Below are 27060 nucleotides of genomic sequence, written 5' to 3' on the forward strand. Positions count from 1 at the left end.
AAAATGCTCCTTATTTAAAGCCAAGGCTGTGAAATTGGTTGGTGTTTCACATTTTCTTCTGGAGGCTGGTTCAAAGCCTTGGGTTTGCCCAAGGAGCTCTGTGCTCTGTGTGAAGAGCTCTGTGGTGGGAGTTTGGCTGTGCCGGAGAGCATGGAGGTGGCAGGAGCTTCCAGAGTGGGAATTCTGGGGGTTTTTGCAGCAGTCCTGTCCCAGTGTATCCTGAACAACAGGCTGTGGGCATTGGATTTCTCTTGATACTCAGCAGGATGTCCATCGTAGAGTAGCAGTTCTGCTCTTTATGCTGCGACTGAGCAGGGTCTTAATAAATCCTTATAGTTGTCTTCTTGGTAAATAACATTCCCCAGCCTCTTACCTGGGCTTCTGTATTCTCAGCTCGTTGTTTTGTTCTATCTGGCACAAAGAAGAAATGATGAGGAGGATAAACTCACTTCAATGACAACGTAGCTAATTTCTGCTTGTAGCAGTTCTGTTTTCTGTGCTCTTTGGGGAATGTCTAACACTGATAGTGATTTAATGTTTTCCATCTTCCTGTTATTCAGGCATTCCTACAGCATTCTACTCCTTATTTACCTGTTTTCATGCCACATGTTCTACTTTTTCAGTTCCAAATCCTTTTCACTCCTTTTAACAGTTCTCAGCAATCCCAGGTTGGGGTCGGAAATGACCAGTCTCACTTTGTGCTGCATTGTGTCATTCATCAGATGTCAACTGCTGCTATTTCTCCTCACAGCTGATTTAGTTGAAATGTGCCTCCTCTTGTGCCAGCAGTGACTAAAAGCAGTTGTGGAGATCAAAGGCCCAGTCTTTCATCTTCTTTCTAAATTTTGAGCTCCCAGTTATAACAAGTGGATACAGCAAGATAGTATTGCATGACACAGGCTGTAGTGGTTGCTGTGCTGTTCAAATACTGTATTTCATGTGTGTGGTTTGGCACTGCAAGTTGTGTGGAGGGCTAAAGTGCCACTGTCTCTGCAGAGTAACAGAATAGCTCGGGATAGTGAATTAACAGAGAGTGACAAGGAGCAACTGCGAGCCATTTGTACCCGAGACCCTTTGTCTGAAATCACTGAGCAAGAGAAGGACTTCCTCTGGAGACACAGGTATTGCAAATCAAAAACCAAACCAAAGAAAAAAACCTTCTTGGCATAATCAAACTTCACCCCATTCATTCCAAATTTGTCATGGGTTTTGCTCCCTTTTCTTCCATGCTGAGGAGTTGGTGTTTTAGACAAGGCTTGTAAAGCATTCTGCATTGTGTGGTTTGGTTATAATCCTGTGGAAAAAAGTAGGTTGTTGAATGAGCTCCCATTTTCCTTATTACTGCAGTTTTACCTGCATGGATGGATCCTGACAGCACCTTGCTGACAAAGGAAGAAAACGGTGCAAGGCTATGGGGACATAGTTGATGGTTATCAAAGCAAAAGTGTTGTTTAGTACATGCAACTTTTCTTTTTCCTCTTTTGCAGGCACTATTGCGTGAATACTCCAGAAATTCTACCCAAGTTACTTTTGTCTGTCAAGTGGAATTCTAGAGATGAAGTGGCCCAGGTAACATAAACACTGAAGAAGTGTTAGATTTTGAAGAAGCTTTAAAATATGCTATTATAAAGAAAACTTCTGGAAGTTAAAAGCATATCATGTGCATGATACATTGAATGAATAGTTGGAGTTGCCACTATGATTGACAGGTGTCTCTGGTCCATAGTTCTTGATCTTTAGCTCAGTCTGGTCTTAAGATTTCCTCTTGCTGGCATTACTCAAATCCCTCTTATGTTGCCAACTTGTCAGTTACAGTTAAATGTGAGGCTATGCTTTCGTTCTTTTTAGAGTGGAAAAAACAACAAAGTCGACTGGCAGCTAATACCAGATTGTTGATTGAGAGGAACAGCAATTAAACAGCTTCTACTCAGATGCAGTTTGTGTCTGACAGTGCCTTCTAATGGCTGTGTGTTACAGCTTCTTCCTGACCTCTGCAAAGGTGTGACGTGTTTGTTCTTCTTGCCCACAGATGTACTGCTTGGTGAAGGACTGGCCCTCAATCAAACCAGAGCAGGCCATGGAGCTGCTGGACTGCAATTACCCAGACCCCATGGTGCGAGCTTTTGCAGTTCGGTGTCTGGAGAAGTCCCTGACAGACGACAAACTGTCTCAGTACCTAATCCAGCTGGTACAGGTACTGAGCATATTTTGGCATGTTTGTTGTCTTGTGTATAGCCAGTGATCACAGAGGCTTAACACACAGCAAAAGTTAAGTTGTTGTGAAAAAGAGCTCATCAAAAGTGTGTTTGCTTTGCGGATTATTTAGGAGGAGATGAAATGTTAATTTTTCTGTAGTGCTGTGGTTTTGCTTGTTGGTGCTTAAATGCCAGCGTTCTGCAGAGATGCAAAACTGTTCCATCAACTGGAACAGGCAGCTATTTCAGCTGTCCTAACATATGGGAAAGGATGAGCAGAAGCATCTTCTCAAAATTTTGAGCAAGTTGAGGCTAAAATATTTGGTAACAGTAAAGCAAGCATCAGATGGTAAGTTCCTGAAATAGAGGCAGCCAGTGAACAGTTGGCATACATTGTTCAAAGCCTAACACATGCAAATATTAATACCAAGATCAGTCATTCCAGACAAAAAAAAGGAAAACATAGATGGCTTTTTATTTAACTGCCTTTAATCTGTATATTGTTCACAGAAGTAATAACTGCATCTGTTTTTTTTAAATTTTCACTTTATCCTTAACTAGGTCCTGAAATATGAGCAGTATTTAGATAATCAGCTTGTGAGATTTTTACTCAAGAAGGCACTGACCAATCAAAGGATAGGACACTTCTTCTTTTGGCATTTAAAGTAAGCTTATTATCATGTTAAGGGGTGGTGGGCTTCCTGTTGGCTGTAAATGATTAGTTGTTCTAAAGGTTTGACATATTAAATGTCCTTTTTTAGAAAAACATTACCACTTTAAATAAAGATTGGGTTATACTGGTTAAGAGTTTGAATACATAATTTGGTGACAGAAATAATGCCTTGCAGTTTCAAAAGCTACTTAATAGTACTTGGATTTGTACTTATTTTTATCTAATGATGTTTATTCTGAAAACAAGGTAGTCTGAGACTGCTGAAAGCCTCCCTTATTGTTAGCTGCCTGATGCCCCATCATTTTTTCCAGAAAACTTTACAAATACATGAGACCTAAAGCTTTGATAAAGACTAGGACAAACTTTATTTTTACTTCCTTATTAAAGGCTTCTTATAGAGCTTGATAGCTCAGTCTGCAACATATTGGGTTGTATCTAGAGGTCACTTAAAAATTCTGTTCTAAGCTGGTGTAATCAGACCAAAAATAGAAGCAAGGCATCTTTGCTGTACTCTCAGTTTTCTACTTGCCTCGGTGTCATCAAGGAAAAGGGAGGGGACTGTTTGTGAGGATGTATTTTAAGACTTTATAAAGATGTCACAAGTACAGCTTCATTTTTGGCACCTCTAAGTGGTCTTGTCTCGAAGCTGTAACTGTTCTTCCTCCCTGTGTAGGTCTGAAATGCACAACAAAACTGTCAGTCAGAGGTTTGGTTTACTTCTGGAGTCCTACTGTCGAGCGTGTGGAATGTACCTGAAGCACCTGAGCAGGCAGGTGGAGGCCATGGAGAAGTTGATTAACCTCACAGATATTCTCAAGCAGGAAAAAAAGGATGAGACCCAGAAGGTATCAAAAGCTGTCCTTATATCAAAAGTGCTGCTGTTGAGTCACAGGAATTACTTAGAACTGTTCTGTCTGATCAGCAAGCCAAGTGTTAATGCTAATTTCAGTAGGTGCTGTGTTTCCTGGGGAGCTGCAGTATTTTCTGTGCAATGCCATTGTGTAGCTCTCAAGGCAACGGAACTAAAGTTAAAGGTTTCAATTTGTGTACTATGTAGCTGAGCTGTACTTAGAGTAGAACTGTGCAAAACCATGCTTGAAAACCAAAGCTAAAATCTGATACCTTCATTTACGTGTAAATAGTGTTCTCAAGACCTGAATGTGCTTATTGATCAGGTGCAGATGAAGTTCCTTGTTGAACAAATGAGACGGCCAGATTTCATGGATGCCTTGCAAGGTTTTATCTCTCCTCTTAATCCTGCCCATCAACTGGGAAACCTTCGGTATTGTATTCACCTTTGAAGTTTGTCTAGATGCTTAAGTAAATGTTTAGTAATGGTAACAATAACAGTGTTGAGGTTGACTGTTAACTTAGTAAATGTCAGTATCTCCAAAGTGCACTGAATAGAATTTGTAGCAGAGTAATCCATAAAGAGTAGAGTCAATTCAGTCTAATGGTTTAACAAACCAGGGAACAACGTGACCTTCAGTTGTTCATGTAAGGTGCCAGGAACTTCAGTCCTTTTTCCAGTTGTCAGGAGCTCACATTGCCAAAGGAATATTTACAATATTCCCTTACAACACAAGCCTTCTGTTGGTCTTAGCAAACGGTTAACATAGCATTTACTAATTTAAGTTTGAGTCTGAAAGTGGTCAGTTATCTTTGCATCTTTAATTTGGTGCTGGTTCAGAGTTTGACCAACACTAGGAGAACTTAGCAGTATTACAGAAATATGGTATAAGGATCAAATTATGCCTATTTCATAGAAATCTTATCTCTTTTAGGCTTGAGGAGTGCAGGATAATGTCATCTGCAAAAAGGCCGCTGTGGTTGAACTGGGAAAACCCAGATATTATGTCTGAATTGTTATTTCAGAACAATGAGATAATATTTAAAAATGGAGATGGTAAGGAAAGATAAGTGTAATTCAAAAGCTACATACCTGTCTCTTTTCCTAACCTTTTACTTAGTGTTTTTTATAAGCTTATAAAATACATACATAAAAAAAAACAGCTTAGCAAAGCTATTTTCTTTTCCAGAAAAATTAAGCATAGACAGATGAGTATTTATCTCAGTCAAGTACAAATTTTATATGTTCTAAGATGCTCAATCTGTCAGGGTGGAACACAATACTATTTAATATTTGTTATTTTAAATTGTAAATGTCTTCAAGATATTACAGATGTGTAAACTGTGATTCCTTCCATTGTCCTGGTTTTAGCATATGTTTTTAAAATCACCACCACAAGTTTATATTCATTTTTTACTGCTTAAAACCTGCTTTTCTCTACTGAGGGAGCAAAATCTGCACAAAACCATGCAAACCTTAGTATTTTTATACGTATTTAGACGTAGTTTTTGGGGGAAAAGTTAAGTGAAATCTAACCAAAGATTCTGGTGTTACAAAATTTGCAAATTTAACGTGTTTGACTATTTCAGACTTGCGTCAGGACATGCTGACACTTCAGATAATTCGAATTATGGAAAACATCTGGCAAAATCAGGGTCTTGATCTTCGGTAAGCATTAGAGGTCATTCCCAAGTAATGCTGATCTTAATGGTTTTGGCATTGGTTTGTTCCCAGAGATTGCCTCTGTTTTCCCAAGGGTAATAAATCAAATGCTATAAATAGACATTTTTTTGTTAATTGAACTACTGGATTTTATAAACATAAGATCGTATTTGAAAAATACTTAATTCTCATTCAAGTGGGTCTTAGTGAGCTGCATACAAGGCACAGTAGCCACACTGTGGCCAAGTGATTGTGTCTGTAGGTTTGGCTTTGAACAAGGTGCCAAACCCTCAGCCCTGCTGAGCAGTGACTCTTTGTAGTTGGTATCTTCACTTCAGTCTGCACAGAGACATTTCCCAGTCTGTGTGAGCCTCTCCATCTCCAGACAGTCGGTGGGTGCAGCAGCTTCTGCAAGGCATTCAGGATAAACTGTTCTGCTTCTGGAAAACTGTTCCTAGACAGGTTACACCTTGAAATTTGTGTTTGCTGTGTGGTATGTTTTAGGTGGGAATGAAGGAGCTGCCTGTGCACTGTCCAGAAACCCCCAGTTTTCATTTCCTTATCTGGACAAAAGGACCTGTTGGTTTATGTTATCTCTCATGGGTCACAGTTTGGTCTCCAGTACTGTAATGAGTGGTAGAATGAAGCCTTTGTCCAAGAATGGCTTGCAGAATGGTTACAGTTCCCCATGTCTTAAAGAGCAGCCAGATAGAGGAATCTGCAAAAGTACATCCTCTCCCACCTCTTGCCACCATTCTCTATAAAGGAAGAAAAAAACAACCCAACAAAACAATGAACCTTTGTCTTCCAGGATGTTGCCCTATGGTTGTTTGTCAATCGGTGACTGTGTGGGACTCATCGAGGTCGTGAGGAGCTCTCACACCATCATGCAGATTCAGTGTAAAGGAGGCTTAAAAGGAGCACTGCAGTTCAACAGCCATACATTGCACCAGTGGCTCAAGGACAAGAACAAAGGAGACATGTAAGATTCCTTGTCACCTGTTTTTCTTGGCCATATGCTTATTTTTGATTGAAACTTCAAGACAACTAAAGTTCATCAAGTGGGAGATTATGTCCATAACTATGTCCATCTGGTTATGGTTTTGTTTTCTTTTTTACCTGTCCTTGTTTGCGCTTTTGCAAAAGAAAAATGTGCATGTCTGTGTTATCAGAATATCTGAGGGAAGTGTCTCCTTTTTTGTTGGAATAGGTATGATGCAGCTATTGACCTGTTTACACGTTCTTGTGCTGGCTACTGTGTCGCCACCTTTATCCTGGGCATTGGTGATCGCCACAACAGTAACATCATGGTCAAAGATGATGGACAAGTAAGAGATGTTTTCTAAAATCATACCCTAAGGTCATCCTCACTTTGGTGTGAGTTTGTTTTGGAAAAAAAAATCTATTGGAAATGTAAGTAAATGATCAATTTTACTGTGACTTCATTTAAACAAGGAATTATTAATCTTAAAATACCTTTCTGTCTCTCCAAGCTGTTTCACATTGACTTTGGGCACTTCCTCGATCACAAGAAGAAAAAATTTGGTTACAAAAGAGAGCGTGTGCCATTTGTCTTAACACAAGACTTCTTAATAGTGATTAGTAAAGGAGCCCAAGAATGTACCAAAACAAGGGAGTTTGAAAGGTGAGCTTTCTTTTATGCATTTAATCTCCAGAGTGTTTTGTACCTAAAATGCACTTTAGTACTGGTGATCTTTAATTATTAGGCCTTTTAACTGAACAGTAGTATTTTAATTGGCTGGCAGTGGGAATGTTCTAGTTCTTCAGTTGAAGATCAGCCATACACTTGTAAGTCAGTGGGTAATCTTAGCACGTACATGACCTTTGGTCCATGAAATCTCACCTGAGATTTGCAGGGTCAGCATACATGTGAATAAAGATGGTAATTTTTCAAACTTCTGATATTTCTTTGACTTTACACTTAAAATCCTCTTGAGATGGCAGAACTGCAGCTACTGGGAATTCTTAATTGTTGGGTGTTGTGTGGATCAGAGTCTTGCTGGTCATCCAGCCTTACTTCTCTCTCCTCTAGCTGCTCTGATATCAGCTCTTCAGCTGGCCTGTGTAGTTTGTGACAATGGCCAGAACCTGCTGAGCAAGAACTTTAAATAATAACAGTAAAGAAATAAATCTGTTGCTGTAGTCATTCTTAATATCTCTTTCCAGCAATCCAGTCTTTGAGAGTTTTCAATTTTAATCTCAATTTCATTATGTTGATGGCAATGGAAGACAGAATTTGAATTATAGTGTTTGTCTGAATACTGTAGTGAAGCTCTTTTGCATTTTTTCCCTTAACCTGGGTATTTCTTATCCAGTGTGATCTAGTAAATACCCCTGTTTTCAGTGCATTCTTCAGAGTACCTAAGGAGCAACAGCTGCTGCCTTTGTAAAACTACAGGAGAAATACAACTCTGAAGATGGCCAGGAAAGCACTGATTTTAGCAGTGTGACAGAAAATACCTTTTGAAATCTGAAATGTCAGTAGCAGTGACAAAAATGGCCCTGTGAGCTCACATAAATTCGTGTTGAACAGTTGTGTGAATTGCAGATGGGGTTTAAGACTAGAAAGCCTGTCTTTGGATGTTGTGTTAGTGTGACCGCTATTAATCCTTACACAAATAAACTAAGTAGGAGAATGTTCTTACTAGACTAAGACTGTCTGCTTTTTTAGCATCTGGTTACCTGTAAAACTGTTTTGGAGCTAAAGCAGTGATACGCAGTGATCCAGTAGAGAAATGCACTGAGCTTTTTTCCCCTGGTCTCTTCCAGGTTTCAGGAGATGTGTTATAAGGCTTACCTAGCAATCCGGCAGCATGCCAATCTCTTCATCAATCTTTTCTCCATGATGCTTGGCTCAGGAATGCCAGAACTGCAGTCCTTTGATGATATTGCATACATTCGAAAGACCCTTGCATTGGACAAAACTGAGCAGGAGGCTCTTGAGTACTTCATGAAGCAAATGAATGATGCTCACCATGGTGGCTGGACAACAAAAATGGACTGGATCTTCCACACAATAAAGCAGCACGCTTTGAACTGAACTGACAGCAAAGAAAACAAGAACTGATACCCAGCCTTGTGGGTACTGCACTGTTAATACCCGTTAGCAGCAAAGACTGGTTGCATAGGAATTGCACAAACCATGAACAACATTAGAATTTATGGCAAGAAAAGAGATGAATTGTTCAGACAACTGTTGGAAAATGATGTAAAACAGGGTTTCAGATAGCACTAAAATTATAAACTTCAAATATTAAGCTTTAGTACGATGTGTGCAGGGACCTTGACAAATTAGAGAGATGGGCAATCACCAAGTGTATGAAGTTTAACAAGGGCAAGTGCCAGATTCTGCACCTGCAATGGGGCAATCCTGGTTGTGTGTATGGACTGGGGAGTGAGGCTGGACAGCAGCTGCAGAAAGGGACCTGGGGGTCCTGGTCGATGGCAAGTTGAACATGAGAGAGGAGTGCCCTGCAGCCAGGAGAGCCACCTGTGTCCTGGGGGCATCAGGCACAGCATGGCCAGCTGGGCAAGGGAGGGCATTGGCCCACTCTGCTTTGCACTGGGGCAGCCTCACCTTGAATATTGCGGGCAGTTTTGGGTGCCACAATCTAACAAAAAATTAAGCTATTAGAGAGTGTCCAAAGGAGGGCCACGAGGATGGTGAGGGGTCTGGAGGGGAAGCTGTATGAGGAGCAGCTGAGGTCACTTGGTCTGTTCAGCCTGGAGAAGAGGAGACTGAGCTCAGACTTCATCAAGCTCTGCACCTTCCTCACGAAGGGAAGTGGAAGGGCAGGTACCAATCTCTTCTCTCTGGTGACCAGTGACAGGACTTGAGGAAATGGCATGGAGCTGAGTCAGGGGAGGTTTAGGTTGGTTATTACGAAAAGTTTTTTCACCCAGAGGGTGGTTGGGCACTGAACAGGCTCCCAGGGAAGTGGTCACAGCCCCAAGCCTGACAGAGTGTTTGGACACGGCTCTCAGGCCCAGGGTGTGAATCCTGGGGTGTCTGTGCAGGGCCAGGAGTTGGACTCTGTGATCCTTGTGCATCCCTTCCAACTCGGCCTATTCAATGATTCATGTTATGCCTTAAGCTCAAAAAGGTAAACTTGGAAGAATGTTTCCTTTTCTCATTTGATAAGATATATTAGAAGGAAAAAGAAAACAGTGCTAGTGTGAACATAAGAGTCCATCACGTCTTAGCTTAGATCTGGTACAGTGGGTGGAGACTATGCTGGATTGTGAAGAATGGAAAGAGAATTCAAGTGATAGCAAATACTTAAATGCAGCATAGTTTAAAGAGAAGGAGTTTGAAGCTCAAAGATCTAAAAACATTACTTAGAGACAGTGCCTTTTAAATGTGCTCAGAGGCATTAACATTTGTGGGGTTTGGGTGGCCCTTTGATTTCTGGGTCTGTCATCTGCACAGTTTTTGAAAGCAGTAGGAAATAGGCCCACTCAGTATGGTGTTTCTTCTGCTCAGTATTTCTAGGGGTGCAATTCATACTTTCACAAAGAAACTCCCTATCATCCCCAAAAACTGACTAACCTGGAAACTGAATGGTCAGAATTGGGTTTAGTGCAACAGAGAGCTGTAGTGTTCATCTTAGGTTTGCTTTAATCTAACTTGAACTGAATAGATTTTTTTCATACATGTTTTCCAGAACCTAAAGAAAGGTGAGTTGTTAAAATTATTGAAAGATTATTTTTTTATAAAGGCTATTTATATAATAGGAACTATTATTAATATATATTCTTTATTTACATGATTTGTCCAATATTAACTCTCTTAATTTTGCAACCCAGTTCTATCTGTCCAAGACTCCTGTTTTCATTAACGTCACTGAAGGTGACCAGACATACTCCTAGGACCAAATTCAGCCCTAGTGAAAGAGGACACAAGTACCAGTGAAGTAGTGGGAATGTACTCACTAAAGCCAAAGGTGAACTTGGCCTAAGTCTCTAAGAAAATTTTGGGAATCACTCTTCACATTACTGAAGTGATATGCTGGCTATCCCAAGAATGCTCATTTAAACCCTCAAAATTTGGGTCTACCATTTCTCCTCTTTCTTCCTCCTTTGGAAGTGGTTGTTGAATCCAGTAAGATACATCAGAAATAGCAATTTAGATTTTCAATATGATCGATAATTAGCAGTTCAGCAGACAGATATGTTGGCTAGCTCAAAGCATGTGGAGTTACCAAACATTTTATAGCTTTGTCTGTTTTGTGCGTGTGTGTAATATATATTTGTAAATCTAGTTGTTGTCCTTTAACACAATTACAATGTGTGCAATCAATGAAATTGGCACCATGTTTTGAAACTGTTCAGAGTACCGAGGATTTCAGATTGCCCTTATGCACAACTTCAGGTAGGACTGTTTTTCTAATTCCTAAACAGGTTTTTTTAAAGTTAGCAAAGCCCATAATAGTTCTGCAGGTGATGTTCACCCTAACATTTTAAACTTGATAGATTGACAGCACTTGAATTCCAAAGGTTTGGGGCTTTTGGGGGTTCAGCTTGTTCACTTGCAAACACACACCGAGGTGCCACTCAGAAAGTGCAATACCACGTGTAATATAAAATATGCTGACAGTTGGTGTTAGACTAGAATATAAGCATATAAATAAACTGTACTTCGTGCAGGCTGTACTGATGAGGTAATGAGTGGTTGGCTTCATTTAGCAAATTGTAATATATTAAAAATGTGCAATCAATTACGTTATGAAAGACTTTGGGGATTGTAAAGGCAAGGCTTTGGTGTTTCAAGACACTTTCAGAGTCAGCATCCTGCAGCTGATTACTGCATGCATGGATACTTGATGTTGTGGGGGGAAACCTGGTTTTGTGAAAACTACAGAAGTCCTGAGAATAGTATGGGAAATGTGAAGTTTTATTTCCTTAGTTCTATGAAATATTTTGGAATAGTCCAATAGAATTCCCATTGCTCTTTTTATTGACTGTTACATATTCCTTTTTGTTCATATGAATATTTTAACTCCTGCTAAGCTTGGTTGTACTTTCTAGAGCAAAGTTACCCTTGTATCTATTGCTTTGCTGTCAACACACAATAATGGTTTAGCTCTTAAAATGGGTTAGTTTCAGTTAAGTTTAGTTCACAAAATCTGAAACCCTGTTGGCTATAATTCTTAATTTACTGAGTAAACGTGTTGCACAGACATCACATTAGGTGCTATATTATCTGTATTTATCTGGTGTTGAAACAATGCTTTACCTCGTTTATGCAAGAAATGGTCAGCCTTTTCCAGCCTGGGTGAAAAGATCAACTCAAATTTATTGGATGTTATGAAGCCAGATTTGTTTGTACTTTGCCCCTTCCTAGTCCTTCTGTAAATATGAATATAAATATCTTTCAGTTCAAGCACAGTATTCTGCACCCTTTTTGCCCAGACCGAGGTATGAGGAGCCAGGCTCTGTTTCCAGAAGTTACTGCAATTAAATGTTGTGCATAAATGTAGAAGTTATTATGAGAATCAAATAGTAAAAGAAAGGAAACCTCAGAGTAGTACAGACATAATACAGTTTGGGATAATTGTAGCCTTTAAACAATTTTTTTTTAACAAGTAGGAGAAGCTGCTGGGCTTTACCCAGTTCTTTGCAAAACCAGGATGGGCATTTGAAAAACATTCTGCCAATGTTTCACAGAAAACAACAACCTTTTTCTTAGCTTCAAAGTGTTGATCCCTAATTACTGTATCCTGCCACAGCAGTTCTGTGCTGATGTAACTTCACTGAGGATAGCGGAGGCACTGTTTGCTTACCCTGGTGGAAATGAGAGGATGTCATCTGCTCCCAGTATCAGAAAGAAGATCTGCTTGCAGACCATGAAAGCACTTGTAACTGAGTCCTAGTTTTTTACAGAAATAGCTTGGAATTTGGCTTATTTTTAACTGTTCCCACTTCGTGGAGATTTGAAAATTCTCCCTTTGTTCTGGGAATCAGATGTACAAAACACTAAAGTAGTTTTTTTTTGGGATTGAAATGAATCTGGGCACCTTGCTCCTGCAGAACTTCCTTGTAAGACTGCCAGAGCAAGGAGCCCAGGACTGGGCCATGTGTTTTATCACAAAGCATTAGGAAATGGTGTTTTAGTGAAACAAAATTTAAAACCAGTAACTTTTTCAGCTGTGAAACTGTGTTTGATATAATGACAGAACAGGCTGCTGCATATTAGTTTTACTTAGGATTACATTCATTGCTTTCCTAAATGTAGCAGAAAAAGTACCTGTACTGATTTTAAATATGCATATTTCTTCGTCTGAAAGGGTGCATTAGTAGTTTTTACATAAGTGAAACAGACTTCCAGTATAATTTTTAATTTTTTTTAAAAAAAAGGCTTTTAAATAAAACCAAAATTGTAGGTGGTTTGGCATCTTGTGGAAAAGATATGAGCCTGCATATTGAAGACAACATAGAAATTACCAGGTTTATTAGAACTTTGTATGTGATGACCCTGCTGTTGGTGGTTTGGCGAGTTTTTTGTGGGTGTTAATCCAACTTTCCTTTTTCTGTAAAGTATTAAATGCCCTTTAGCGGTCAGTCGCCCATGTTTGTTGACAATTTGAAGGTATTGTCTTTGCTTTGTCATTATATAACTGGCATGTTCAAATGTCTGTTCTTAATAGTCATTATGAATTCCTCCTGTTTTGCATGTCTGTACAGGTTGCAGACCTGGGCTGGACCCATTCAAAAAACAAATATCAGAAATGCCACTTGAAATTACTATTTTTGTTGATGTCTTTGACATCTTGAAAATACTTCAAGTTAATGAAAATGGTGTGGTATTACAGAAAGAATTGTAACTTGCTGCTTCTAGGATTTTTTTAACTTCTTTCACTTGTTTTAGTATTACTTGAATGGAAGAACCACACTTGTTTTTTAAAAACACTATATAGCTGTGGATGTTGTTGCAGATTGTTGAATCCCAATTTAATTTTGCAATACATGTTTCATACAAATAATGAATTTGCATCTTTTTATTTTGTGCTGGAAGTTGTCTCAGTTTAGGAAAGGCTCTGTCTGTCCAAAATGATGTGTAGCTCAGCACCCCTGCAGCTGGTATTGGTTTGGGGTTCTTTGTTTAGTTTTACTTTTTTTACGTCTGTGTTAATGAAGGGAAGCCAACTGGAATCTGGCTATAGAAGTTCTCTATTTGCATACACTAACCAAACCCATAGGTGCTCCGCTCTTTGTGAAATTCTGATTTCACTTTATGCTGATACAACACTCACTTCATCAGAATTGCTCTGGATTCACAACAGCATATGAAATCAGAATTATGCAGTATGTATATCAGAGTTCCAGATTATTTATTTCTATCATTCAGTATGAAAGGTTCTCTTAAGGAGAGGAATGTTTAGTAGCAGCTCAGTTAAACACTTACTAATTTTACTTTGAAATAGTCTTTATTAACAAAGTAGCCTTTTCAGCTTTTCAAAAGCACAGTAATCTTGTCTACAGTTTGTTTCATTCTTGACACTTCAGTATTTTTGTTCCTTGCTACCTTAAATGTTTCCTCTTCCTAATCTTTTGTACCTGTACCATACAGACTTGTTGAATCCACACTCAGGAAAAACCACTGTTCTTCATTTGCCATACAAAGTTCTGAACATCTGATCTTTATGGGATAGACTCTGAAAAGTCTGAGGTCTTGCTGTGTTAGTGCTCCTGACTCAAAGCCAGAGGTGAATCCCTCTGTCCCTTCTCTTCTCTCTCCAACACCCCTCTGGGACATGCCCAGAGCATAAGGACATCAAAAATAATTGTAAGAGAAGATCAATTGAAGCAATGTTCTGCCTGTACTTTGAAGTTAGTGTCCCCACTGGTTTGTGTATATGTGTTTTAAGTGTCCTTACTGTCACTTCTGTATGTGATGCAATATTCCTGCAGCAGAAGGAAGGCAAAAAATTCACTATACTGTCTTGATTATTTTTGAAATTTTGGTGCCTGATTCCCAGTAGTTATTAAACTGCTTCAGGAGCCATTCAGTTCAGTGTAACTGCATCCATTTTGTTAGGCTCCTGTTCCAGTCATAAAATTAATCACAACTAAACCTGACTTAATTGTATTGCTGAAGTTACTGAAAGCCTAATTAAGGCAGAAGGTGTTTTTTTCAAGAATCTTCATGTCTGTTGTAGTTTAGTTAATTCTTGTGAGCCAAAATAGGGATATTCATAGTAGGAATCTCATTCTGCCTTGTTTCTTTTAACTATTTTAAATCTATTTTCAGGCTTTATTAATAATGTTCTATGTCCTGAATTATCAACTGCCCCAGGCTGTCCAAAATTGTCTTACTGTTTCATTTGGGGCTGAGGAATGAAAAGGAATAGATTCATCTTCTTATCTTATAGCAGCTGTGGTCCAAATTCTTCATTTCTCATGTGAAGATAAATGTGTAATTCATTATCTTGGAGTATGATCCTTTCTCTTTGCCCCCTCGCACCTCTTCAAGTTTTAACTGTGAATACCCACTACACTATGAAAATCTACTTCCCTGGTGGAGAAAGGGGCTTTAAATATACACGGCTGCAGTCTGATGTCCTGGATTCTCGGGTTTGAAATTTTGTAAGTATTGTTGTTATTGTAAATGGCAACACAACTGCAGAATTTTCAGAGAACCATTGAGGTTGGCAAAGACCTTTGGAGTTCATTTAGCCCAGACACCCTGTTCAAAGCAGAGTCAGCAATAGAAGGACATTGCTTAGCTGGGTTTAGAGTCTGTCTGAGAAAGAGGAAACCACAGCCAATTTTTTTTTTTCATAATGTTTATATGAAGTATCTTCTATTTCATTGTCTGTTGTCCTTTCAGTGAGCACTGAGAAAAGCCTTGCCTGTCTTTATTCCTCCCTACCAAGTATTTATGTACATTGACCAGATGGCCCCCAGGCTTTCTCTTCGACCAGGATACCAATCCCAGCCCTCTCAGCCTCCTCTCCTGTCCATCCCCTTGACAGCCCTTCATGGACCCATTCCAGCACATCCGTGTCAGGTTTGTACTGGGAGCCCAGTGCTCCAGGTGTGGCCTCACCAGTGCTGAGCAGAGGGGCAGGGGCAAGGCTCACCTCCCTTGACCTGCTCCTCCTAAGGCAGCCCAGGATCCTGTTGGCATTTTGGGTACAAACAGAGCCCAGGAGGGTGTCAGCTGCTGTGTAACTTCATTGAAGCTGAGAGCAGTTACCTGTCTGCATCAAAGGCAGAGTAAAAACCCCCACCAGTGCTTCAATTATCTTTTAAAAATGAGACAATTACCTCTGAAATAACCACTACTGGGGCAGGGGGGGATGTTGCCATGTGTGTGTCATTCTGTGATAAAGGTCTGTGGTAAAGTAGGTAGAAAGCAAGACGTTTTTAGTAATAATGGGCCAAAAAGTATTTAAGATGCAGCAAGGTGCATGTGTTGTCATACTGAGAATAGAGAATAGTCTTGCAGTACTTTAAATAAAAAAAAAACACAACCCCTTTTTTAACCCTTCTGCTGTGCTACTCAAGTAACAAAAGTTTGGCCTATGATACTTATTGTAGTTCATGTTCATGGGAAACTGTAAAAAGTCTGCTTTTTATTTATCTTTGCGGTCTGTATCATGCTGTTTATTAAAAAAAACTACTTTGGTTTTTATCACACTTTTGAGTGTTAATGTATATACTAACAACTAAATTAAAATTATATGGTTGGTAAACCTGTGAATTCTGAAGTGAGAATTTAAGGAATATTCAGTCTTGGTGTGTGATTTGGTGTTGCAGCTCTGCCTTTGAAAAAGGCTAGAAGAAAGGAAATGGAAATTGCATACCTCAGTTAGTTTGGGGGGAACAGAAATAGAATTTGCATTATTTAGGGGTGAAAAGTCCAATATGTGTGTGGCATTTATTCTTGTAAACGCTGATCCTCAAAATAAGAAATTTAATTTTATTTTAGTTTTAGACGTGGGCTGTAAAAATCTGTGACAAGAACGATGATGTTATTGAAGTGTTTCAGCTTTATGGTTTACAGCCCCTGCTAAATCAATCTGGTTTTGAAAAATATGCTTCATGCTTTCATTACCAAAATTATAATTAAAAAATACAAACAAACAAGGTTATATTTTTGTATCCAATGCTAATTTTGAAAGAGTGACAAACATATTTGGGGAAATTACTCATTGGCAGTATAATAGCATGAGGCTGCAAAGGAACTCCTTCTATGGACATGTTGGCCTACTTTGGACTCCAGTTGCTAACAAACTGGGAAGGATTTAAGTTCTCTTGTGAGGATTTCTCTTTTTTTGGAGGCATGAGGCAAGTGGCAGGGTTTTTATTCAGGCCCCTTCAAAACATTTTTGTCCCCAGTCAGCTCTAAACTTTGTACACTGGTCAGTTCTGTTTCAGGTCACACTGCCCAGTTTTGAGAAGGGCTGTGATCCAGCAGGTGCTCAGTCTGTGCTGGACCAACCCCATAATAAAAGATGGACATCATCATCCTTACATTTATTTTGAAGCTTCAGAGGAGCTCTGGTCTGAAAAGTATGGCTGGGGCTTTGGAACTAGCTACTTCAATAACCTGAACTAACAGGTTAAACTTATGTTTATTATACATAAGGTGAGTTTTACCTTTGCCTAATAACTATGAAATGGTTGTGAGTGGCTACAACTGTGTGTTAGTTGCACACAGAATGGTTCAGGATAAGAGGATCATCAGCTCCTGTTCAAATACAAATTTTAGACTTTACTGCCATTTAGTGCCAGGGTGTGATTTTTGTGGTAGTTCTAAGTCTAAACATGAAAAAATCACAGAAAATTTGCAAAATAATGCTGGTGAAACAAGAAAGATTTGCAATGTGGGCAGTTTGCTTTAGCGTGGGAATCTCAGTAAGCCCTCCTGATTTTATGCTCAGAAATCAGTCTGTTTTCCAACCTGCCTTGGAAAGACTCAATCTAAATTCTGAACCCATGTAACAAAAGAGCAAAGAACCTGATGCTAGACAAGACACCTCAAGTAACCTCCTAAATGTCCTTTTAAACACTAACAAACCTACCTCCAGTGACGGTTATCCTCATGAGCTGTGCTAACTGCTTTCATTGAAGAAAGGGCTTACCCCATGCTTATTTTGGTCAGGATACATCCCCACTAATTGAAAGGAGCATCATCTATGTTACCCACTTAAACAAGGATGTCAGTGTCACATAGGCTTTTCTGTATTTTCAGTTCTGAGTGATTAAAACCTCACCCAGAGCTCTCTCAACATCCCAAGCACGTGGTGGTTTAAAGAACAAGACTCATTTAGGCTTTTCTGTCTAAAGCATTGATAGCTCTGTTTGATGTGCGTGACTTTGAACTGGAGCTGCAGCTTCAAAGGGGATCCTCCTCAGATGTTCTTTCACTTAAAGCCTTGTCTTTTTATCTGACATAAGTGGTGTTGGGCTGTGCCGCTTTGGGTGGAGAATAAATCAGTCAAAAGGCACAGAAGATGCTTTGGTCCGCCTGAGTTTGCCTCACAAGCAGGACTGAATTCAAAGCAAAGGCTTGGGTTTGGTTTTTTTCTCTCTCCCTTGGCCGCGTGTGGATTTTAGGTTCTCATCACTGCCCTCCGCTGGGAAGTGGGGAAAATGCTTTCCTGGAACGCCTGCATGGAAAACATTTTGGTGAAGAGAGGGAGAGGTATGTGGGCATCCGCCCTTTTGGGTGGCTGTAGCCAATTTGTGAGACCTTTAACACAAGCTGTGCTGGGGAACCTCAGCAACCATGGCTGGAATAAAAAGCAGAGAACAAACTGAACTGGGAGACCAGGATGATTGGTAACTCAGTGCAGGGGATTGTAGGCATACACATTTATTTTGTGTCTGAGGGCTCAGCAGTGTGCCAGCAAAAGGACACCTTTAGTCCTGTTTTGCTGCTTGCCACCAAAACTCCTGTGTGATCATAGCATGAAACTCCTTCCATCTGGCTCTAAGCAAGTCACGTTACCCTAAAGACAAATTTCCAGCCTCAGGACAAAGGCTAAAGGTAGGATTTTATAGACAGACTAAGTCCAGTTTCATTTGCCAGATAATGAATAAAACTAAGGCCAGAAGCAGGGTATAGTTTATTTTTTTACTAACCAGTGGAGCAACACCATTAGGGATATTGTAGATTCTCTGCTAATTCAAAACGTTTTCATAGAATTAGGTAAATTCAGGCTAAGCCAGAGCAAAACAATTCAATGAATGCAACACTTAGCAAAATTCCATAAGTTATTTTAAGTCATGGAAATAAGGGACTGTCATGACCTCCCTCATGTCTTCAAAATTATTGAGGTATTTTTTAAATAGGAAAATGCTGCTTGAAGTGTTCTGCTTTGTGAACCAATACAATTTGGTGCTTTTTCCTGTGGCATGATAAAAAGTGAAGATTAAATCAGCAAAAAGGGATGTGACTCTAAATTTGGAAAAGAGAGAGTTGCTTATTTTAATTTTCAAATCCTTATTTGTACGTATTTCACAGAATCATGGAATTGTTAGTTTTTGAAGGGACCTCTGGAGATCATCCAGTCCAAGGCATGGTCACCTGGAGCAGGGAACACAGGAACACATCCAGGTGAGTTTGGAATGTCTCCAGAGAGGGAGAATCCACAACCTCCCTGGGCAGCTGTTCCAGTGCTCTGCCATCCTCAATGTGAAGAAGTTTTCCCTCAGGTTGAGATCAAACTTCCTGTGTTTTAGTTTATGGCCATTGCTCCTCATCCTGTTGCTCGGAACCACCAAAAAGAGTCTGGCACCATCTTCTGGCCCCTGCCTTCTTAATATTTATGTGCATTGATGAGATCCCCTGTCAGAGGTGTCTTCCCCACACTAACCTGGCCCAGTCCCGCAGTCTCTCCTCACAAGAGATGCTCCAGGCCCCAAACCACCTTTGTGCCTCCCGGGACCCTCTCCAGCAGCTCCTTGTCTTTCTTGTATGTATATATTTCTTTCTTGTACTGTATATATTTATTATACACTTTATATTGATTCTCCTGTACTGTAGCTCTAAGGGACAGCTTCTACATTGACACAAAAAGTAAAGCTGAGCTTTATGAGGTTCCGGCTTCGACATCACGGTCTCATTTGTGTGAAATCGGAGTGCTGACAGTGCTCTGAAGCAGCCTTACCCGCTGCCAGCCCTGGACGAGGCCCGTGGCTGCAAACGCGGCTGTGCACTCGGTGTCGGGTACAAACACCGACGAAAGCTTTCCTGAGGGCCCTCGCCGTCGCTATGGCGACGGGCGGGTGCGGGGGCGCCCGTGGCCGGCAGGGGGCGCTGCGCACGGCGGCCGCTCACCCCTTTCCCGCCCCTTGTCCGCGGAGCGGCCGGGCCGGGCCGGGCCGGGCCCGCGCGGAGCGGGGAGGGCGGAGCGGCCGCGCCGGGCCCGGGAGGAGCGGAGCGGCTCTGGCGGCCGGCAGGTGAGTCCCGGCGGCAGCGCCCCGGGAGCGGCGGGGCGGGAGCCGCCCGTGCCCCGGCCCCGGCGGGGAGGTGAGCTGTGACTCACGGCCCGGCCCGCGGCTCTCCGGTGCGGCCCCGGGCCGGGCCCTCTCCCGCCGCCCCTGCGAGGTCGCGGCCTCGCCCGTGCCCGCGGCTCCGGGGCCGCCGCCGGGGCGGAGCGGTGCCTTTGCCGCGCTCCCGCCAGGCCTCCGCGCAGGCCGCGCCGCCCCGGGGCCGATCGGGATCCCGGTTCTCGGGGCCTGGATCCTGCTTTTCAGGGCCAGGAAAGCCGCTGGAATAGAACCCGCCTTGCTGCCCCGCGGTCCGATCCGTGCAGAAAAGGTTGAGCTTTTCACGCGCGTTACCTGGGGTGAGCCTTGCGGTGTCAGTGCGCTGTCGGTTCTTCCCTTGCAATCACAGAAAATCACCCCACAGGTGAGGGTACTGATACTTCTAGATCATGATATATCGTTAAAATCAGTTATTTTTCCATCTCCTGAAATAAGACTTTAGTTCAGAAAATATTTCATCTCAGGAGAACACCGTTGACTTGACCAGGGCCCTTTTTTCCCTCCTTTCACCTCCGGTGCATGGCACTGACTACAGAAGATCCTGGGCCCCCAGGCGCTTTTCAGTTATGGCAACCTGCATCACATTCCTTGTTTACAGCCTTTTCTTCTTCAATACTGTTTGTTCCTTATGTAGCTCAAATATTTGTGTTTCATTTCCAAATATTTTTCTGCTCTCGGGAGCTGCCAAGTGCAGCAAAAGCCAACTAACCTGAGACAAAAGAAAAAGAAATACACCAGTGCATCCACCATGCTAATTTTGATGCTCTAAACCGAAATTAATATCAACTTCTTATGTTGCTTTCTAGGCTCAATTTCCATAGATTCATTCTTTGTAGTATTTGTATCACTTGTATTTGCTTGTGTTTTTTCTATTTCGTGCTGAAGTTTTAAGTGGGTTAAAATGCTGCCTCTCCATAGGTGAAAGTCGTCTTGAGCTGATGCATTCACTACGTTTGGAAGCTGTGCAGTCTCCAGCTTCTTAGCTGCTCTGCTTCCTGATACTGAAGAGTCTAGGATTTTTGGTAAGAGAGCATGACTGTGTTAGTATTTTAACCACTAAAACTAGTTTCTGAAGGGCTCTGCCTCAGAATGTCCTGTCTCTGACAAAAAGGGTGCTGGAGAGAAGGCTTGTAGATGACCCTGAGTGCTGGAGTTCTGACTTGTGTGTCTCTTAGGTGAACTTTTTGCTCCAGGGCAGGAATGTGAAACTGGACTTCATCAGCTGTGTGCATTTAGTGGGTTCTTAACTGTATCAAAATGGGCTGGGGGCAAGAAGGAGGAGTAGGAAAAAACTTTTGTATTTAATATGCAGGTTTTCAAAATGCTTGTATTGTTCCATAAGGTTCTGAAAGATAAACTAGATACAAACAAATCTCATTCTTTAATGTTTCTACTTTATAGTTCATGTAGACTGTTCAAAATGAATGAACATCCTAAAAAGAGGAAAAGGAAGACTCTGCATCCTTCTCGTTACTCAGGTCAGTCTAGAGCTTGAGTTATGTACACTTTAGTAAGTTCATCTTTTTTCTCAGAATAATTTTACAAGAAGTGGCCACTTGTGCCAACACATGGAAAAGCAGTGACACAAAGGATGGGATAAAAAATCTTGGCTTGAATGGGCAGCAAGCACCCACTCTGCAGGCTCCTTTGTTGGGCCACCTTGAGCCAATGCACCTGAATGGTTTGTTCTGTACTCCTGCACACGGGGCTGGCTTTAGCTGCAAATGAAGGTGGTTCTGCTTCCACAGAGGGGAGGAGTGCTGTAAGAGTCGGGCGGGGCGGGTAGAGAGGTAGGTTCAGCACCAAACAGACCACACACTTGTCAATGTCCTCAGTGGGAGCAGAGACCTGGTACTCCAAACATCAGGGCAGCAGCTGGAAGGTGCAAATCACAACAGGAATTCTTCCTAAGCAAGAAGTAAAAATGTGAAAAGAATTTTGATGAACAAGAAATACATCTGTAGCTACGTTAAGACATCAGTACTTAAACATTTTTGTTGATGTTTTGGTTTAGATTCTTCAGGTGCAAGCAGATACATAGACAACAGTGGAATTTTTTCTGACCACTGCTACAGTGTCTGTTCCATGAGACAGCCAGATATAAACAGAGGTAAGAACGTTTTAGGGTCTTGTTCTGTAGTTCTTTATTGTATAATGTTCCTATTCATAGAAGCAGATAGAATACACAGTATATAGCAGTTGATTTCTGAATGTCCTTGTGATTTGATGGGCCTTAAACTGGTGGGAGGTTGTTCAATTGTTACAGCTGAAATATAGTTTTCAAAGTAGAAACAATGACAACAAAAAGACCCTTCAATTTTTCATTTATAATGGTGATTAAACTACTGCCAATACTCACTACCTAGGTAGCAAAGTTGATGAGTTCAGATGGAAATTACCAACAGTTGCATTGAATTGTACTTGTACCTGGCAAAACAAAATGCCTTTTCATAAAACAACCAATAGTGGGTGGAAAATTAGCAGAGTAAATATGATGGTGGATTTTTAGTCTATTTATTTTTCTTTGCACTTTAATAATTAACCATAAAGTCTGCAGAAGTTTTAGAAAGTATCATATTTTAAAATGCAATGTCCATAAATATTGAAGAATATTTTTTAAGTTGTGTCTTTTAAATGTTACATTTCATTTAAGGATTTTAAGTGGTTTTTTTTTGTATAATCAGCTGAGTATTTTCAGTAGTAAATTCAGTACTTTCTGCTGAAATCTTCTAGACTGATTTGTTACTTTTTGAGTTCGTTTTTCTCTGCATGTATGGAAATAATTTTCAAGGTATTTGTTGTTACTTTTTTAAAATGTAGGTTATGATGTGCTTAGCATATAAAGATAAATACATGCAAATAGAATAAATAAATAGTAAGTAAGATCTATGACTAAATTCAGGAATCAGGATGATGCTAGTGTTGGAGAAATGATGACAAGGAAATGCTTCCCTTCCCTTTGCAGGTAGATTCCACAGTCCTGTGCAGAGCCTGGACACGGATGATGACGGGAGTCCGGTGCATGCCGGGAGCTCTCACTGGAGCGGGGCACACTCAAACGTTGGGATGCACTGCACAGACCCTAAAAAGAAGGATAAAGGTAAAGGCCAGTGTGTTTGCACATGAGGTGCTGGGAGGTTGGAGAGCACAGCTGCTGCTGGATTTTCGTGTAACTTCCTTGCTTTGACAGAAATGGTGAAGAATTTATAGTTTCTGGTATTGCTTTGTTAGCTGAAAATACATCATCGTCTGGCAGGGGAAAAATAACTGGTCTTTGCATTTGAAAGCTGCTGCAGCTGACTGAAAAGTTAAAAATGGGTCCAGGTGTTTTGTAGTGAGTTTTTTCCAACCTCCTGTTATGTATTTCCTCCTGCAGATAAAGGTACTAACAATGGAATGTGCAGAGACTTATGTGACTCACCTATATTCAGTGACAGCCCCACAGAAGAAGAGAAACCTCTAGATATCCAAACTGTAGAAATTTCTACAACAGAAGTGAATGCAGTAGAAGTTCACGATATAGAAACACAGACTGTGTCACCTGAGAAGCTGGAAGCTGAGGACCTTGAGGAAATCCCTCTGGAGACCTGTAAAATCTTTGAGAAGAACCAGGCTTTGAATATCACAGCTCAACAGAAATGGCCCTTGCTGAGAGCCAACAGCAGCGGCTTGTACAAGTGTGAGCTCTGTGAGTTCAACAGCAAGTACTTCTCTGATCTGAAGCAGCACATGATCCTGAAGCATAAGACATGTACAGACACTCACGTCTGTAAAGTTTGTAAAGAAAGTTTTTCCAGCAAAGTGCAGCTCATTGAACACGTAAAACTACACGAGGAGGACCCGTACATCTGTAAATACTGCGATTACAAAACGGTGATTTTTGAGAATCTGAGTCAGCACATAGCAGACACTCACTTCAACGACCACCTTTACTGGTGTGAGCAGTGTGATGTGCAGTTCTCCTCCAGCAGCGAGCTGTACCTGCACTTCCAGGAGCACAGCTGTGACGAGCAATACCTGTGTCAGTTCTGTGAGCACGAGACAAATGACCCCGAGGATCTGCACAGCCACGTGGTGAACGAGCACGCGTGCCGGCTCATCGAGCTGAGCGACAGCTACAACAACAAGGAGCGTGGCCAGTACAGCCTCATCAACAAAATCAGTTTTGACAAATGCAAAAACTTCTTTGTGTGCCAGGTGTGCGGCTTTAGGAGCAGGCTGCATACAAATGTCAACAGGCATGTAGCTATTGAGCATACCAAAATATTCCCTCATGTTTGTGATGACTGTGGGAAGGGATTTTCAGGTATGTTGGAATATTGCAAGCACCTAAGCTCTCATTTATCTGAAGGGATTTATTTGTGTCAATACTGTGAATATTCAACAGGACAGATTGAAGACCTTAAAACTCATTTGGATTTCAGGCATTCAGCAGATTTGCCTCATAAATGTACTGATTGTCTAATGAGGTTTGGGAATGAAAAAGATCTTTTAAGTCATCTTCAGATACATGAGACGGTGTGATTGCTTTCTTTTCCCTGTAATCAATTTGAATTAATTTCCAGTCACTGGAATGTGATATTAAATACAATTTTAACAGCAATTGTACATTTCTAATGTTTTCATCTTTATATCAGCAAAGCATGTATAGCACTTAGTGTTGTGAATTTCCTTGTCTAGGGGTTTCAGTAGGAATAATCACATTTACACCGTGATGGATCAGATTTTGGGGGGAGGGATGGTGGGAGTAATTGCATGTTGTGATACCAGTTCTGGTGGTCATCCTGCACTTTCATGTCTAGTGAACAAGACCAGCTCTCTTGAGTTTAAAAAGGCACAAAAACAAAGCAAATATCTAATTCCATGCTTAAATAACCCAGTACTGGTCTCAGTTCCACATCCAGCTCATGTTACCCTCGTGTTAGCAGGGCATTGCTACTGGTGTTCCGCAGTAGCGCTGGCCTGCCAAAGATAAGGGTGCTCCAAAAGTTCCCATGCATGGACATCTCCAGATTCACATACCAGCCTTCATTTCCCACCTCATGCTCCTGATAAGCTTTTTCAGTTGTCCTGTTTTTCTCCTGGGATACCTTTCTGACCTCACTGTTCACTTTGTTCTGTAAGTCCCATCTGTGGGACTGTCCAACACATGTACAACACACTCTTCCACATATGTACTACACGACTCCCACGTGATATTCCCTTTATTTACCTTCAGTTCTTGTCTTTTAATGCACTGAGGAGACAAACATTGCTTGGGTTTGCATTGGATCATGTTCTAAAGAGTAATTGCAAAAATAATTTGCAATGATTCTGCTGAGAATGTACATAATGAATTTCTTACATAAAATCCTAATATAGCTCTCACTGAAATTTGTCATCAACCTCTTGACTAGAGAAAACTTTTAGTAGTCTATATTATTGTAGTAATTCTGTATATTTATAATTATCTTTCCACCAGTAGTAACTTGAGGAATATTATTTTAACTCTGTAAATTTTAAACTTTTATAAACGGGCTTAAAAGACCAGTACATAACAAAATTTTTACTAATCACGCTGAAATTATTTCCCACATTTGTTTATATTATACAAAGCACTATCCTGCCATTGTAATCATTAGAAGTGAGTTTTCACAGTTCATTCTGTAGCTCTATATAGGAGTGGATACTTGGACAGATAAAAAAACAAGAGTGGGGTCACTTAGATCATGCTAGATACCACAGTGGAAATACCCATAATTACTGGTGGAGTTTACATTTCTTCATTGATTGTAAATTTGTAATGTAAGATTGTCTAATGCAAGCTTTGTATAGAGATAATTAATGTATCAAACATTTCTTGATCAGTGAGATTTGGTGTTACCAGCTTCAAGGCATGCAAGAGTCTTTGGATTTGATTTTTAAAGCTAAGGATAAAACTTGGCTGAATGCTATTGATTAAGGGGAGGTTCTGATTTCCAGAGAAGTATTTCTGGAAAGTCTATGAACCACTTAGTGTTAATTTTGTTGTGAGAGGCGAGACCATTTCTGTCACTTTGACATGCTGATTTACTAACTAGATCTTGTGTTTTGTCATTGAAAGGGCAACCTGAGGTTGTCTTGCTGTATTTTATTACTCCCTTGTGTAGAGAATGACAGTATCTGTGGTAGAATTGCCGATTTCCTATTTTGAACACATTCTTCCCTGGCTGGCTTAAAATGGTAGCAATAATATAATTAACAAAACACCGAGTTATTTTCTACATGGAACGTTAATTTTGTTCATATATCTGAAAGGGGGAATGCTGGCTCTCTGAAAACTCTGCTCCTGCTGATGGCACAGAGGTGGAATAGCACAGCTGAGCTCTGGAGAGAAAGCTTAAGAAGTGCGTATATTTGTGTAGACCAGCATTGTGTCCTCAGCAGGAAAGGTGCCAGCACAGAGCCCTGTGACACAGCAAACCTGCTTGTTGACATGAATAACTTCATGGCTGTCTTTGAGTTGGGTTATTTCTGATCTCTAAAATGGGAATCAAAACAATCCCCCACAGGAATGCTGTGAAGCCAAATCATTCCAAACTAAAATGCAGCGTCTAAACAGGAAATGTATCCAAGGTCATTTTAGGTTGGATTTTATAAATGAGGGACTAATGTTAGCATTTTCTTTTTAATGTCTATCAGGGAGTGTACAGGAGTAGCATGTCTCATTTTAAAAGGGAAGACAAGTACACTGCTGGCTTCCAAGTAATCTGCATGTTAAAGCAAGAAAGTTCCTAAGTAGTAGGAAAAATAGGTAATGAGTCTGCCTGGAATCTGGAGGGCTGGAAGGCATGGCTGAGCGTGCCAAGGACAGGGACAGGGATGACATTTGGGTTATTTGGGTGAAGTGGAAGGTGAGTGCTCTGACCTGAGCACAGCTGCTCTGGTACCGCCACAGATCCTCCCCCTGGAGCCTGAGCAGCTCCTCTCAGTCAGGAGAGGCAGAAATAAACTCTAGGGACCAGGACTGTGCCAGTATTTATTATCTTTCTCCAAGGCAGTAAGTATCAAATTCTGGTTGTTCACCGGTACCTGCAAGGTTCAGCTGTTTCAGGAACAGCATTCCAAGCAGAAGCTATGCAAAATCATGAGATGGGTTTTGGTAGTGTTTTGAATTTGTGAGATATCTGTATTTGATT

General features: G+C 40.8%; 2 protein-coding genes across 8 annotated transcripts in view; both read left to right on the forward strand.

The window, feature by feature from the left end:
- PIK3CA (phosphatidylinositol-4,5-bisphosphate 3-kinase catalytic subunit alpha) overlaps window positions 1–16098 on the forward strand; it is a 34425-nt gene extending 18327 nt beyond the window's left edge. For all 4 annotated transcript variants that reach the window (XM_068200343.1, XM_068200341.1, XM_068200342.1 and 1 more), the window contains 12 exons: window positions 997–1121; window positions 1488–1569; window positions 2030–2194; window positions 2757–2860; window positions 3542–3713; window positions 4044–4150; window positions 4653–4774; window positions 5308–5386; window positions 6192–6362; window positions 6591–6708; window positions 6874–7025; window positions 8171–16098. In XM_068200343.1, coding sequence (XP_068056444.1) covers window positions 997–1121; window positions 1488–1569; window positions 2030–2194; window positions 2757–2860; window positions 3542–3713; window positions 4044–4150; window positions 4653–4774; window positions 5308–5386; window positions 6192–6362; window positions 6591–6708; window positions 6874–7025; window positions 8171–8441 — 1668 coding nt within the window. In that variant the 3' untranslated portion in view covers window positions 8442–16098. The remainder of the gene's footprint in view (window positions 1–996; window positions 1122–1487; window positions 1570–2029; window positions 2195–2756; window positions 2861–3541; window positions 3714–4043; window positions 4151–4652; window positions 4775–5307; window positions 5387–6191; window positions 6363–6590; window positions 6709–6873; window positions 7026–8170) is intronic.
- Window positions 16099–19666: 3568 nt separating this feature from the next.
- ZNF639 (zinc finger protein 639) lies at window positions 19667–26131 on the forward strand. Of its 4 annotated transcripts, none has more exons than XM_068200346.1 (6): window positions 19667–19813; window positions 20822–20925; window positions 21305–21381; window positions 21918–22013; window positions 22869–23003; window positions 23280–26131. In XM_068200346.1, the coding sequence occupies exons 3-6, from the start codon at window positions 21324–21326 to the stop codon at window positions 24425–24427; spliced, it is 1437 nt and encodes a 478-aa protein (XP_068056447.1). In that variant the 5' UTR covers window positions 19667–19813; window positions 20822–20925; window positions 21305–21323; the 3' UTR covers window positions 24428–26131. The 4 variants fall into 4 exon arrangements, with proteins under 4 accessions (XP_068056447.1, XP_068056449.1, XP_068056450.1 ...); XM_068200348.1 differs by lacking the exon at window positions 19667–19813 and adding an exon at window positions 20024–20202; XM_068200349.1 differs by lacking the exon at window positions 19667–19813 and adding an exon at window positions 20243–20267.
- The last annotated feature ends 929 nt before the right edge of the window (window positions 26132–27060 follow it).

This window comes from Anomalospiza imberbis, chromosome 10 (genome assembly GCF_031753505.1).
Source record: "Anomalospiza imberbis isolate Cuckoo-Finch-1a 21T00152 chromosome 10, ASM3175350v1, whole genome shotgun sequence".
Lineage (NCBI taxonomy): Eukaryota > Metazoa > Chordata > Aves > Passeriformes > Viduidae > Anomalospiza > Anomalospiza imberbis.

Excerpts from the sequence above, each read along its gene's own strand:
- ZNF639 (XM_068200345.1), top strand. The coding sequence starts at position 21,288 with ATGTTTCTACTTTATAGTTCATGTAGACTGTTCAAAATGAATGAACAT. Across the intron at positions 22,014-22,868 it reads ACAGCCAGATATAAACAGAG|GTAGATTCCACAGTCCTGTG; the intron begins GTAAGAACGTTT and ends TTCCCTTTGCAG. Across the intron at positions 23,004-23,279 it reads CCCTAAAAAGAAGGATAAAG|ATAAAGGTACTAACAATGGA; the intron begins GTAAAGGCCAGT and ends TTCCTCCTGCAG.